Genomic DNA, 14,946 nt, shown 5'->3' with positions numbered 1-14,946 from the left:
ATCTGGGCATATATACGTGCAAGTCACAGGGGATGCAATGGCTTGGCTTGGGCTCAGAGGCCTGAGAAGTACACTACAGAGATATCTGCACGCTCAAGTTGCAGCACTCTTCACTGTCGGGGAAAATTCGCCCCCAATAATTCACATAGGTTCTTTTCTATTTCCATAAGTGTCACCTGGTCTGAGAAATAAAGGGAAAGAGTACAAAAGAGAGAAATTTTAAAGTTGGGTGTCCGGGGGAGACATCACTTGTCAGCAGGTTCCGTGATGCTCCCTCAGTTGTAAAACCAGCAAGTTTTTATTAGCAATTTTCAAAGGGGAGGGGAGCACACGAATAGGGAGTGGGTCACAGAGACCACATGCTTTAAGGGCAACAAAAGATCATAAGGTCAGGGCGAAACTAGAATCACTAATGAACTTCCATGTCCAGCTGTGCACACATTGTCATTGATAAACAAGGTTCAAGAGCAGAGAACTGGTCTGACTAGAATTTGCCAGGCTGGAATTTCCTAATCAATAGCAAGCCTGGGGGTGCTGCAGGAGACTAGGGTGTGTTTCATCCCTATTTACATCTGCATAAGGCAGACACACCCCCAAAGCAGCCATTCAGAGACCTCCTCTGGGAAATGCATTCTTTTCCCAGGGCTGTTAATTAATATTCCTTACTGGGGAAAGAATTCAGTGATATATTTATCTTACCCATTTTTTGGTAATAAGAGAAATATGGCTCTGTTCTGCCCGGCCCACAGACAGTCAGACTTTAATCTCCCTTGTTCCCTGAAAATTGCTGTTATCCTGTTCTTAAGGTGCTCAGATTTCATATTGTTCAAATACACATGCTCTACAAACAACTTGTGCAGTTAACGCAATCATCACAGGGTCCTGAGGTGACATTCATCCTCAGCTTACAAAGATGATAGGATTAAGAGATTAAAGACAGGCATAGGAAATCACAAGAGTATTGATTGTGGAAGGGATAGATGTCCATGAAATCTTCACAATTTATGTTCTTCAGCTATGGCTTCAGTCAGTCCCTCCATTTGGGATCCCTGACTTCCCGCAGCAAGTCACAATAGCAAAGTTATGGAATCAGCCTAAGTGTCCATCAACAGATGAATGGATAAAGAAAATGTAGTATACAATAAACTACCATTTAGATATAAAAAAGAATGAGATCCTATCATTTGCAACAACATGGATAGAACTGGAAGTCAGTATGTTAAGTGAAATAAGGAATGAACAATACCTAGTATTTCATAGCACAAGGTGACTATAGTCAGTGATTGTACATTTTAAAGTAACTAAGTATAACTGGATTGTTTGTAACATAAAAGATAAATGTTTGAGGGGATGGATAACCCATTTTCCATGAGGTGATTATTACACCTTGCATGCCTGTATTAAAATTATCTCATGTATCCCATAAATATATACATCTATGTACCCACAAAAATTAAAAATTTAAAAGAGATTTAGGTTAGTGTTAGTGATTTAAGAGTAGAGCTAATATTTGAAGCAACAGATATGTAACATGAGAGTCCTGAGGATGAAATCCCCGAGAACATCATATTTTTAAAGTGGGGGTGGGGAGAAAATTTATAATCGAAAGGAGAGTAAGGCAGTATAAAAAGCAGAAATGATTTAAAAGCAGAAGAGAGTAACACTATCAAATCTTTCAACATATCCATCTTACAGTGATTAATATCCCATTGATTTTGGCAAGTGAGTGGTTACCCTGGCTAGAGCAGCAGATGAAGTAAAAGAAAAAGGAGACATGGAAGGTACTACTCAGTGGCTGGTTGAAGCGAAGGATCACAGAAACTAGGCAGTCTGTAATGGAAATAAAAGCACTAGTAGAATAACACTGAAGGCACCAAGTAGTCAAAGGACTGATAAGTTTATGTATCAGTCTACTGTTAAAAGACCACTCCCTATTTCCCAAACTTTTAGTTTACAAACTTGGTGTCCCAGTATTTGCACAGTGCATCTAGGCAAAACAGCAAACAAAACTTAGTTTTGTTTATTAAGTAGTCCAAACAACTTATTTATGCCATAACAATTTAGCACCTGTTGGATACTATACAACTTACACTGGAATCATATTGACCAACACTACCTATATTTTCTGTTACTCATCTTCTGTGATATTTGCATTTTTATCACGGAAACCACTAAAAGCCCAGCTTCACAAAGATCTGTCATTAAAAAGAATGGCAATATAACTGTAAAAGTGAAAAACCTTGTACTAGTCATGTGTGTGGTGTCCAGCAAACACAAACGTGGCTGTGATTTCCTCAAAGTTAAAATATCCTGCAGCACCCCTGAGTTCTCTGTGATGCCCAGGGAATCTCAGTTTATAATTTGGGAACCACAGCCCTATTCCCTATCCTTGCTTTTATTTTTCTCAATAGTACTTATCACCCTATATATTTTATTTCTCTCCTTTAGAATGTGAGTTCCATGGTGGTAGTAGACTTTTTGTCTTTGATAAGTGCTGTATCCCTAGTCCCTAGAATGACATCGGGAAAATGCAGGCTTTTAATAAGTATCTGTGGAATGAATTGTGTGGTGGGAGTCAGAAACTGATTATATTGTTAACAGACAGTGTCAAAAGCACAGGATATTTAAATTCATAATTTCAGATGCAGAACAGTTCTGAACAGAGTGAAGGTTTAAGTGTAGCCATGGCATGAGTGAGTGGTTGAATGATTGAAAATGAATAATGCCAGATAACTCTCAGTCTACTGGATAAGTAAACGACATAAATACTAAGTCACCAAAATAATGACAAGATTTGAGGTAAGTCAAGTGCCAATGAACAGAAGGGAAGTATACCCTAAAAGAAAGCCACAGAGGGAAGAGTTCTTAAGCGAGGGTGGCAGAGTGATGGGTTGAAAGGGACATATAGGATGGGTCTCTTGTAAAGTGGGAGTTGTGGCCCACTTTACAAGACTACAGTGAAGCAGTGTCTTCATAATTACTAGGTTTCTATTAGGCAAGATGAAAAGGATAATGCTGTAAAGAGTTTGCAGACGTATTTGTTCATTATGAAAGAGAGCTCCTGAAGGCACAACTAGATTTTAACCTTTTTGGGAGCAGGAGCTTTGTCTTATCCCTGAAGCCTGTTATAACACAGACAGTAGAATAACTGATTATCTTTCTCAATAAGAAAGACCAACAGATCAGACTGACTCAAAAAAAAAAGCAGCTATATACAAAGAGAGAACACATGAGACACCAAACCAGAGAAAACATGTATCAGTTTCTAAAGAGATGACATAAATTGCAAGTGCATCTTAAAAAAATGACCATTTCAGAATCTTGGAGTAAGCCTCCCTAACTGTCTTAGTCTCCTTGGGCTGCTATAACAAATTACCATAAACTGGGTGGCTCATAGATAGAAATCTGTTTCTCACGTTTTGGAGACTGCAAAGTACAAGATCAGGGCACCAGCAGATTCAGTGTCTGATGAGGGGCCATGTTTGCTTTAACATCATCTCACTGTATCCTCATACGGTAGAAGGGGCAAGAGATCTCTCTGGGGCTTTGTTTTATAGGCCAACAATCCCATTCATAAGGACTCTACCACCTAATAGTATCACACTGGGAATCAGGTTTCAATAACTACAGATATAAGTCATTTAGCATAATATTTTTGAAAATCCACATTTTATGTTGTAAATGGGTTTACCATTTTTTAAATGTAAGATCTTAGGGAAGTTTCTTATAGTTAAGTTGATTTGTAATGTCCTCAACTATTAGCTGATAAATCAGAGTCTCAAGGTACACATTATTTCAGGGGTTGTTATTAACAAACAAACACTGGAGGAAATGTATTAGACTTTGTATAGTCTATTATACAAATGATAGTAAAAGAGTGAATTTTAAAGCTTCTCCCTAACCTTTCATTGTGAATGAACAGTGATGCAGGGAGAAGAGACATTCAGAAGAAAAATCATGTATGTATTATTAAAGTAGAAGTGATGAAATGTTCAAAATGACAGTGTATTTAAAAAAAAACCTGATTGGAATTCTGTATCTATCATTATCACAACATACTTACTTGATGAAGCTAAAGAAAAGACAGAAGGCTAATATGGTTGGATGAGAACAGCATTTTAAAATGTTTTCAGCAAAATTCTAGAAATTTGTCCATTTTAGATCCATTATTTCCCGTTTAGTTCCAAAATCGAATTTCATACAGCAAGTGCTATTATTCCAATAATTTTTTCAATTGTCACTAGTGATCTTGATTCATCTATTGTTGCATTCACAATATCCAAAATAAGAGAATATTTCATTAATAACAAGCATTTTCAAAGCTTAAATAATACATTTCAAAAACCAATGACAGTTAAAGTAAGGGTTCTAAATTTTTGCATGTCTTGTTAAGCTTTGTCGTATGAACTAAAATTTTGGTTTTGTAGACTCAGAAATACTAAATTGCCTATTGGGTTTTGTGGCTTCTTGCATCAGCTCCTGCAACTGTCCAATCTGTTCATCACGAAAGTCATTAAGTTTTTCTTCTGGGAGGAAGGTGCCAAAACATGCTTTTCCAGTTGAATTTTGTCTGTTTTCGTTAGCTTGTTGCGATAACACTGTTGCATATACCTAAAAAGACAAGGAATGAATGTTATAGATGTAAAGTTTAAATAATATTTAACATTAGAGGACCTGAAGTCTAATTCTTAGTCACCTATTTTTCCTCATCACTAAATGTAGAAGCATTTGGTTAGGAAAACATAAATATAGTTGTGAAGATACAATTCATTGACAATTTCATATATATCTATTTTTAGCACTTTAAACGATTTAATCAACTTTTAGCAAAATGTTTAACCTGGACATAAGTAAAGAGTGGTGAGTCCATGGATGGGCTTCAGGAGCATGCATAAACCACCTTAAACCATATGCAAAATTGTATTTACACAAGTATGGACATTTCTGGGGCCATAGCTTTCAATAGATTCTCAAATAGGAACCATGGGTCTTTTTCCCCCCAACTTTTATTTTAAACCTGCACATGTACCCCCTAGATACAAGGGGGTACATGTGCAGGTTTCTTACATGGGAATAACTGCATGATGCTGAAGTTTTGGGTACAGATCCTGTCACCCAGAGAGTAAGCCCAGTACCCAACAGATAGTTTTTCAACCCATACCTCCCTCCAGTAGTCCATGCTGTCAATTGTTCCCTATTTACATCCATGTGTGCTCAATGTTTAGCTCCCACTTAAAATTTTATTTTTCTGTGCCTGTGTTAATTTGCTTAGGATTATGGCATCTATGCTGCTGCAAAGGACATGCTTTCATCCTATTTATGTCAGCACAGTATTCTACTGTGACATGTAATACATCTTTTCAAGTGAGTCTAAATTCATTCCTATGTCTTCAGTTACCATTTTAATTCAAAACATACTAGAGAGAAACTTCTTAAACCTTTAAGCCTTCAATATTTAACAACCATCTGTGTCAAGAAAAACTAAGTACATTCAGCCTAATATTCCAACTATCCCCATCTGCACAAGTGCCACTGTTTTGAAACTCACTCTAAAATTAATCTTTTAATTAGACAAAGTACCAGTGTATTTTAGTTCATGAAGTTAAAGTGAATGAACTGGCTAACTCTGGATAATGCTGCTACCTAATCTGTCTTGAGATATCTAAATTGCTTGTAATTGCTGGAATGGCAGCATAGACAGAGCAACTTTAATTCCAAACATTCCAAACCTATGGAGAAAATATTTTTCCATGATTTACAGAAATCCACTTATTAAGACCAAAACACCTCAAGTTTTATCAATTCCACTTCTATACGCTTCAGAGCAAGCAGGGTTTTTCAACCTTGGCACTATTTTGTGTGTGTGTTGGGGGTAGGGGTGGGGATGGGTCTGTGGGAGTCTGCATAGTAGGATGTTTAGTAGCATCTCTTGTCTCTGACCACCAGATGGCAGTAATGCTCCTCTCCCAGTCCTGATAATCTAAAATGTCTCCAAACACGTGAGCAAGTATCATGCACAACAATGTTCATTGTTAAAAGCAAAACAAACAAACAAAAAAAATGGAAACAATTGTACTTCAATAGGAGAAAAGTCAAATACACTGAAATTTACTCAGATGATAAGCCACAACAAATAAGCTGTAAGTCTACGTATCAACATGGATGAATCTCCAAAAAATAAAATCTAAAAAGCAGGCTTTAAGAAAGTATTCATTTGCAAAAATGGAAAAGTTGATAAGGAACTCTAAATAGCAAAAACAATCTTGAACAAGAACAAAATTAGAGGACTCACAACTCCCAATATCAAACAAAACAGTGTGGTACTGGCATTAGAATAGATATGTAACACCAATAGAATGGAGAGTCCAGAATTAAATCCTTACATGTATAGCCAACTGGTTTTTGACAAAGACGGCAAATCCATTCAATGGAGGAAAGAATAGTCTGGTCAACAACTGGTGCTGGGAAAACTAAATTTCCACATGCAAAAGAGTGAAGTTGGACCCCCATCTTCTACCATATACAAAAATTAACTCACAGTGAATCAAAGACCTAAACACAAGAGTGAAAATCATGAGAATCCTAGAAGAGAACATAGAGGTAAATCTTTATGACCTTTGACTTGGCAATAGGTTCTTAGATATGACACCAAAAGCCCAAGCAACAACAATAGATAAATTGGACAGTATCAAAATTAAATACTTCTGTGCATCAAAGGACACTTGAGTGAAAAGACAATTACAGAATGAGAAAAAAATTGCAAATCATATCTGAAAAGGGTTTATTATCTAGAATATATAAAGAACCACAACTAAAAGACAAATAGCCCAATGTAAAAATGGGTAAAGCATATGAATAGACATTTCTCCAAAGAAGATATACAGATGGACAAGTACATGAAAAGATGCTCAAAATCATTCGTCATTAGAAAAGTGTAAATCAAAACCACAATGAGATGCCACTTCACACCAAGTTGTCTCCTATAATAATTTTTTTAAACCCCAGAAAAATAAGTTGTTGGCAAGGCTATGAATAAACTGGAATCCTCATACATTGATAATGAGAATATAAAATGGCATAGCCACTGCAGAAAAGATTGGCAGTTCCTCAGAAAGTTAAACACAGAATTACCATATGATCCAGCAAATGCACACATAGGTATATACCAAAATAACTGACAGCAGGAACTCAAACACATACTTGTATACCCATGTTCACAGCAGCAATATTCACAAATAGATGACATTCAGAAAATAACCTAGATGTCCACCAGCAAGTAGATAAACAAAATGTGGTATAGACATACAGTAGAATATTTATCACTCTTAGAATGAAGTTCTGATCCATACAACATGGGTAAACCTTGAAAACATTATGCTAAGAAGCCAAACATAAAAAGACATTGTATGATTCCACTTACATGAAATATCTAGAATAGGCAAATTCATAGAACGAATGGAGAATACTAAGGGCTGGGGGAGGTAGGACAGAGTGTTATTTAATGGCCACTGAGTTTCCGTTTGAGTGAAGAAAAATCTAGAATAATGTCTCTACAATGTATCATTTACAGTGTCCAGGAAAAAAATTCAAAATTATTACAAACAGTCAAGACAAAGGGCAATCAATGCAGACCAGTGCCTGAGATTATTCAGACATTAGAATTAGCAGAAACAGATTTTAAAGCAGGTACCATATAAAAAGAGTTAGGGAGGATTCCCTCTTTTTCTATTGATTGAAATAGTTTCAGAAGGAATGGTACCAGCTCCACCTTGTACCTCTGGTAGAATTCAGCTGTGAATCCATCTGGTCCTGGACTTTTTTTGGTGGGTAGGCTATTAATTGTTGCCTCAATTTCAGAGCCTGCTATTGGTCTATTCAGGGATTCAACTTCTTCCTGGTTTAGTCTTGGGAGAGTGTAAGTGTCCAGGAAATTATCCATTTCTTCTAGATTTTCTAGTTGATTTGCGTAGAGGTGTTTATAGTATTCTCTGATGGTAGTTTGTATTTCTGTGGGGTCGGTGGTGATATCCCCTTTATCATTTTTTATTGCGTCTATTTGATTCCTCTCTCTTTTCTTCTTTATTAGTCTAGCTAGCGGTCTGTCAATTTTGTTGATCTTTTCAAAAAACCAACTCCTGGATTCATTGATTTTTGGAGGGTTTTTTGTGTCTCTATCTCCTTCAGTTCTGCTCTGATCTTAGTTATTCTTGCCTTCTGCTAGCTTTTGAATGTGTTTGCTCTTGCCTCTCTAGTTCTTTTAATTGTGATGTTAGAGTGTCAATTTTAGATCTCTCCTGCTTTCTCTTGTGGGCATTTAGTGCTATAAATTTCCCTCTACACACTGCTTTAAATGTGTCCCAGAGATTCTGGTATGTTGTATCTTTGTTCTCATTGGTTTCAAAGAACATCTTTATTTCTGCTTTCATTTCGTTATGTACCCAGTAGTCATTCAGGAGCAGGTTGTTCAGTTTCCATGTAGTTGAGCGGTTTTGATTGAGTTTCTTAGTCCTGAGTTCTAGTTTGATTGCACTGTGGTCTGAGAGACAGTTTGTTATAATTTCTGTTCTTGTACATTTGCTGAGGAGTGCTTTACTTCCAATTATGTGGTCAATTTTGGAATAAGTGCGATGTGGTGCTGAGAAGAATGTATATTCTGTTGATTTGGGGTGGAGAGTTCTATAGATGTCTATTAGGTCCGCTTGGTGCAGAGATGAGTTCAATTCCTGGATATCCTTGTTAACTTTCTGTCTCGTTGATCTGTCTAATGTTGACAGTGGAGTGTTGAAGTCTCCCATTATTATTGTATGGGAGTCTAAGTCTCTTTGTAGGTCTCTAAGGACTTGCTTTATGAATCTGGGTGCTCCTGTATTGGGTGCATATATATTTAGGAGAGTTAGCTCTTCCTGTTGAATTGATCCCTTTACCATGATGTAATGGCCTTCTTTGTCTCTTTTGATCTTTGATGGTTTAAAGTCTGTTTTATCAGAGACTAGGATTGCAACCCCTGCTTTTTTTTGTTCTCCATTTGCTTGGTAGATCTTCCTCCATCCCTTTATTTTGAGCCTATGTATGTCTCTGCATGTGAGATGGGTCTCCTGAATACAGCAGACTGATGGGTCTTGACTCTTGATCCAGTTTGCCAGTCTGTGTCTTTTAATTGGAGCATTTAGTCCAATTAAATCCCAAGCATTCTTATACACCAGTAACAGACAAGCAGAGAGCCAAATCAGGAATCAACTTCCATTCACAATTGCTTCAAAGAGAATCAAATACCTAGGAATCCAGCTTACAAGGGATGTAAAGGACCTCTTCAAGGAGAATACAAACCACTGCTCAGTGAAATCAAAGAGGACACAAACAAATGGAAGAACATACCATGCTCATGGATAGGAAGAATCAATATCGTGAAAATGGCCATACTGCCCAAGGTGATTTATAGATTCAATGCCATCCCCATCAAGCTACCAATGACTTTCTTCACAGAATTGGAAAAAACAGCTTTAAAGTTCATATGGAACCAAAAAAGAGCCCGCATTGCCAAGACAATCCTAAGTCAAAAGGACAAAGCTGGAGGCGTCACGCTACCTGACTTCAAACTATACTACAAGGCTACAGTAACCAAAACAGCATGGTACTGGTACCACAACAGAGATATAGACCAATGGAACAGAACAGAGTCCTCAGAAATAATACCACACATCTACAGCCATCTGATCTTTGACAAACCTGAGAGAAACAAGAAATGGGGAAAGGATTCCCTATTAATAAATGGTGCTGGGAAAATTGGCTAGCCATAAGTAGAAAGCTGAAACTGGATCCTTTCCTTACCCCTTATACGAAAATTATTCAAGATGGATTACAGACTTAAATGTTAGACCTAATACCATAAAAACCCTAGAAGAAAATCTAGGTAGTACCATTCAGGACATAGGCATGGGCAAGGACTTCATGTCTAAAACACCAAAAGCAACGGCAGCAAAAGCAAAAATTGACACATGGGATCTAATTAAACTAAAGAGCTTTTGCACAGCCAAAGAAACTACCATCAGAGTGAACAGGCAACCTACAGAATGGGAAAAAATTTTTGCAACCTACTCATCTGACAAAGGGCTAATATCCAGAATCTACCAAGAACTCAAACAAATATACAAGAAAAAAGCAAACAACCCATCAAAAAGTGGGGAAAGGATATGAACAGACATTTCTCAAAAGAAGACATCCATACAGCCAACAGACACATGAAAAAATGCTCATCATCACTGGCCATCAGAGAAATGCAAATCAAAACCACAATGAGATACCATCTCACACCAGTTAGAATGGCAATCATTAAGAAGTCAGGAACAACAGGTGTTGGAGAGGATGTGGAGAAATAGGAACACTTTTACACTGTTGGTGGGATTGTAAACTAGTTCAACCATTATGGAAAACAGTATGGCGATTCCTCAAGGATCTAGAACTAGATGTACCATATGACCCAGCCATCCCACTACTGGGTATATACCCAAAGGATTATAAATTACTCTACTACAAAGACACATGCACGCGTTTGTTTATTGCGGCACTATTCACAATAGCAAAGACTTGGAATCAACCCAAATGTCCATCTGTGACAGACTGGATTAAGAAAATGTGGCACATATACACCATGGAATACTATGCAGCCATCAAAAAGGATGAGTTTGCGTCCTTTGTAGGGACATGGATGCAGCTGGAAACCATCATTCTTAGCAAACTATCACAAGAAGAGAAAACCAAACACCGCATGTTCTCACTCATAGGTGGGAACTGAACAATGAGATCACTTGGACTCGGGAAGGGGAACATCACACACTGGGGCCTATCATGGGGAGGGGGGAGGAGGGAGGGATTGCATTGGGGAGTTATACATGATATAAACGTCATGCACATGTACCCTAGAACTTAAAGTATAATTAAAAAAAAAAAAAAAAAAAAAAAATAATAAAGCAGGTACCATAAATGTATGTAAAAGACAATATGGTAATCATAAATGGGCAGATAAATCTCAGCAGAGAATGAGGAATTATAAGAACCAAATACATTTGAAAACTCAAAAATGCAATATCTAGAATTTTTAAAGTGTCACTTAATAGACTGGAGATGAAGGGAAGATTCATGAACTTGAAAATACAGCAACAGAAATTATTCAGTTTTAAACAATGCCAAAAGATTTATCAAAAGTTTAAGTGGAATCCAAGAAAAGAGGTAACTACCTTAGAAGAAAAATAAATTTCAATCGGTATCTTTTTTTTTTTTTTGAGATGGAGTCTTGCTCTGTTACCCAGGTTGGAGTGCAGAGGTGTGATCTCCACTCACTGCAAGCTCCGCCTCCTGGGTTCAGGCCATTCTCCTGCCTCAGCCTCCCAAGTAGCTGGGAATACAGGCGCCCGCCATCACGCCCGGCTAATTTTTTTTGTACTTTTAGTAGAGACGGGGTTTCACCATGTTAGGTAGGATGGTCTCGATCTCCTGACCTCATGATCCACCTGCCTCGGCCTCCCTAAGTGCTGGGATTACAAGTCTGAGCCACTGCGCCCAGGAGGGTATCTTATTTTTATAAATTTTTATGAATTTTAATGAGTATTTTAAGGAAACATAAATTCAAGAAGCTTAGCAAGTTCCAAGGAGAATACAAAATACTATATCTAAGCATATGATAAATTGTTGAAAAATAAAGCAAAATTTTTTTTAAAAGTTAAAAAAGGCCGGGCGCGGTGGCTCAAGCCTGTAATCCCAGCACTTTGGGAGGCCGAGACGGGCGGATCACGAGGTCAGGAGATCGAGACCATCCTGGCTAACACGGTGAAACCCTGTCTCTACTAAAAAATACAAAAAACTAGCAGGGCGAGGTGGCGGGCGCCTGTAGTCCCAGCTACTCCGGAGGCTGAGGCAGGAGAATGGCGTAAACCCGGGAGGCGGAGCTTGCAGTGAGCTGAGATCTGGCCACTGCACTCCAGCCCGGGCTAGAGCGAGACTCCGTCTCAAAATAAATAAAGAAAATAAAATAAAAAACATAAAAACAAGCATGGAAACAACCAACATCAGGATCCTGATTACCTCTGAGGAGTAAAAAGGGGAATGCAATTTTAGCTGTACCTTTTAATATTATTTACTTTCAAAAAGTGATCTAAATATTTCAAAATATTAATATTGGTTAAATCTGAGTGGTGAATACATAACTTTCCCATTTTTGAAAATTTTTATAACTTTGTATATAATTTCAGAACACATTTCACTTAGGGTATAATTTATAATAATTATGGGAATAATGTTTCTTATGGAAAGTAGAAATACATTTCATGTGTGAGAAATGATCAATGAATGAACATCTTGGGTTCTAGAAAGACTGTCACGAAAAGGAAACAGAAAAAAATCCCAACCGTCCCCCTATACACCACCCATTTACCTACTAGTCTTTGATTCCATGTACTTGCAACAGCATTCTTTTCCGGGCAAGACAGAAGAATGGCCAACATAAAAATAACTTCAGGACCACAATTTGGAGGTGGTCCAGACATAGGTAAGAAGCAGCAATAAAATGTGAATTTGACTAGGTCACCCTGCCAAGCATATCTACCTGGAGGGAAGAGACTCAGAACAGAAAAATACTACACTACACATTAACAGCATCCTTTGGTTTCAAACTGTTATCATGCTGGCTTCTAGGAATAAAGCTATCCTGAAAGTTAGAAAATTCCTATGATTGCTCTCTTGAACCAAAGAGAATGTGCAGTGCTTCCTCAGGATAAGTTAAGCAGCTGCTTTAAGTAGCACAAAGCCATCGAAGAGAAACACTTAAGAGTATGTTGAGAGCAGGTGCAGCGGGCTGAATGGTGTCCCCAAAAGATGTCAAGTCCTAATCTTTGGAACTGTGTTACCTTATATGTATATTACAGGTTTTGCAAGTGTGATTAAGGATTCTGAGATGAGATTATACTGATGGTCCCGAAAAGTATTCTTAGAGGGGATGATAAATTAGGCATACAGAGGAGAACCTGATATGAAGAAAAAATCAGTTTGGAGTGATATGGCCATAATTCAAGGGAGTCCTGGATCCACCAGAAGCTAAAAGATGTGGATTTCTTCCCTAGAGTCTCTCACTCTTTAATTAGGCCTCTCCAGAATACGCTACCATTGTTTTAAGTCAGGCTGTGGTAGTTCATTACAGCAGACACAGGAAATTAATACAGCAGTGAACTACAGAAACAGTCTTAAAGTCTCCTAGTAGAAAAAAACTAACTTTCATGCTATACTGTTTCCCACTAGTTTTTGAAAAGGCAGAGAAGCTATAGTACCAGTTTGTCGGGATAGAAGAATCAAATATTTTGAGGCCCAGCTGTGCCTTCACTGTACTTTAATTCTCTACCTGTATATTAAACTTGTTGATAGTCTGAATCAAATTGATACTATTAAATTACTAGTATGGTCGAGCACACTGGCTCACACCTGTAATCCCACAGCTTTGGGAGGCCGAGGCAAGAGGAGCGCTTAGTTTTTAGTAAAGCAAACATCACCCATTCTCACTTCTAAGTGGGAGCTAAATGATGAGAACTCATGAACACAAAGAAGGGAACCACAGACACCTACATGAGGGTGGGAGAAGGACCAGAGAAGATAACTATTGGGTACTGGGCTTCATGACTGCGTGATGAACCAATCTGTACAACAAACCCCCGTGACACAAGTTTACCTGTGCAACAAACCTTCACATGTACCCCCAAACCTAAAATTAAAATATACAAAACTTGCCAGTTTAATAACATTAAGAAAACAAACTCTAACTTAAATAAATTAAATTTTAAAAATCATTTATCTATTATACAGATGTTTTTAAAGAATAGAAATGAACTATATTAGATTGCTTCTTTTTTTTTGAGATGGAGTCTCACTCTGTCACCCAGGCTGGAGTGCAGTGGCCGGATCTTAGCTCACTGCAAGCTCCGCCTCCCGGGTTCATGCCATTCTCCTGCCTCAGCCTCCCGAGTAGCTGGGACTACAGGTGCCCGCCACCTCACCCGGCTGTAGATTGCTTCTTAACAGCATTTAGAATCAAACTAAATAAACCATTTCAAGTAAACATTTCTGAGTAACAGGACTATGAAGGCAGAAAAGCTACTGGACCCATTCATCCCTTAAAAAACATAAATAACATAAAAAGAGAAACAACCAGATATTATGTGCCTCCTTGATAGAAGTACATATTACCAAAAACAAAAAACAAAAAAACAAAACATACACCTAATAAGCCTCTACATCTATTATCAATTTACAGGAAACACAAGAGACCTAAGTGTTAAACATCACCATGGGAATGCAATCAGCATGATTCAGACTATGAAAAACTACATAACAACCCCAGTCTCAGAAGTAATAAAGGAAAAATAGCAACTTTACAGTGATGAAAGCTGAAAGATACCACCTCAATGAAATGATCAAGGTAAACATCACCAGTAATAAGTCACACTGCCCTCATGTACTTCCCGATAATTAGGCACTGAGAGGATGTATCACCTTGGTGGTATTCTTCCCAATAATGCACAACCTCAATCTAATCATAAGAAAACATCAGATAAACCTCAATTAAGGGACACTCTATAAAATAACTGATCAGTACCCTTCAAAAGTTTTAAGGCCATCAATGACAAGGAAAAAGGAAGGAACTATTACAGATTAGAGGAAACTAAGGAGCTCTGATGACTAAATGTGATGCAGGATCTTGCATTAGGCCCTGGAACAGAAAAAAAAAAAATTCCTATAAAAGCTGGTGAAACTGAATATATACTCTGTAGTTTAGTTAATAACATTGCATCCATGTTAGCTTCTCAGTTTTTATAACAGTACTATGGTTACGTAGACTATTAACAGGGGAAGTAGCACAGAAAGGTATAGGGAACCTGTACTATCTTTGCAACTCTCTTCAGTAAG

General features: G+C 37.7%; 1 protein-coding gene across 1 annotated transcript in view; it reads right to left on the bottom strand.

The window, feature by feature from the left end:
- Nucleotides 1-3,840: 3,840 nt before the first annotated feature.
- The window catches only part of SDHAF3 (succinate dehydrogenase complex assembly factor 3), a 77,401-nt gene continuing 66,295 nt past the window's right edge, over nt 3,841-14,946 (bottom strand). Inside the window, exon 2 of the mRNA XM_033193058.1 lies at nt 3,841-4,611. Coding sequence (XP_033048949.1) covers nt 4,408-4,611 — 204 coding nt within the window. The 3' untranslated portion in view covers nt 3,841-4,407. The remainder of the gene's footprint in view (nt 4,612-14,946) is intronic.

This window comes from Trachypithecus francoisi, unplaced genomic scaffold, assembly GCF_009764315.1.
Source record: "Trachypithecus francoisi isolate TF-2019V2 unplaced genomic scaffold, Tfra_2.0 Lachesis_group4, whole genome shotgun sequence".
In the NCBI taxonomy this organism is placed as follows: domain Eukaryota; kingdom Metazoa; phylum Chordata; class Mammalia; order Primates; family Cercopithecidae; genus Trachypithecus; species Trachypithecus francoisi.
Note: the sequence above shows the minus strand (reverse complement) of the source record. Positions and strands in the feature narration are given on the sequence as shown.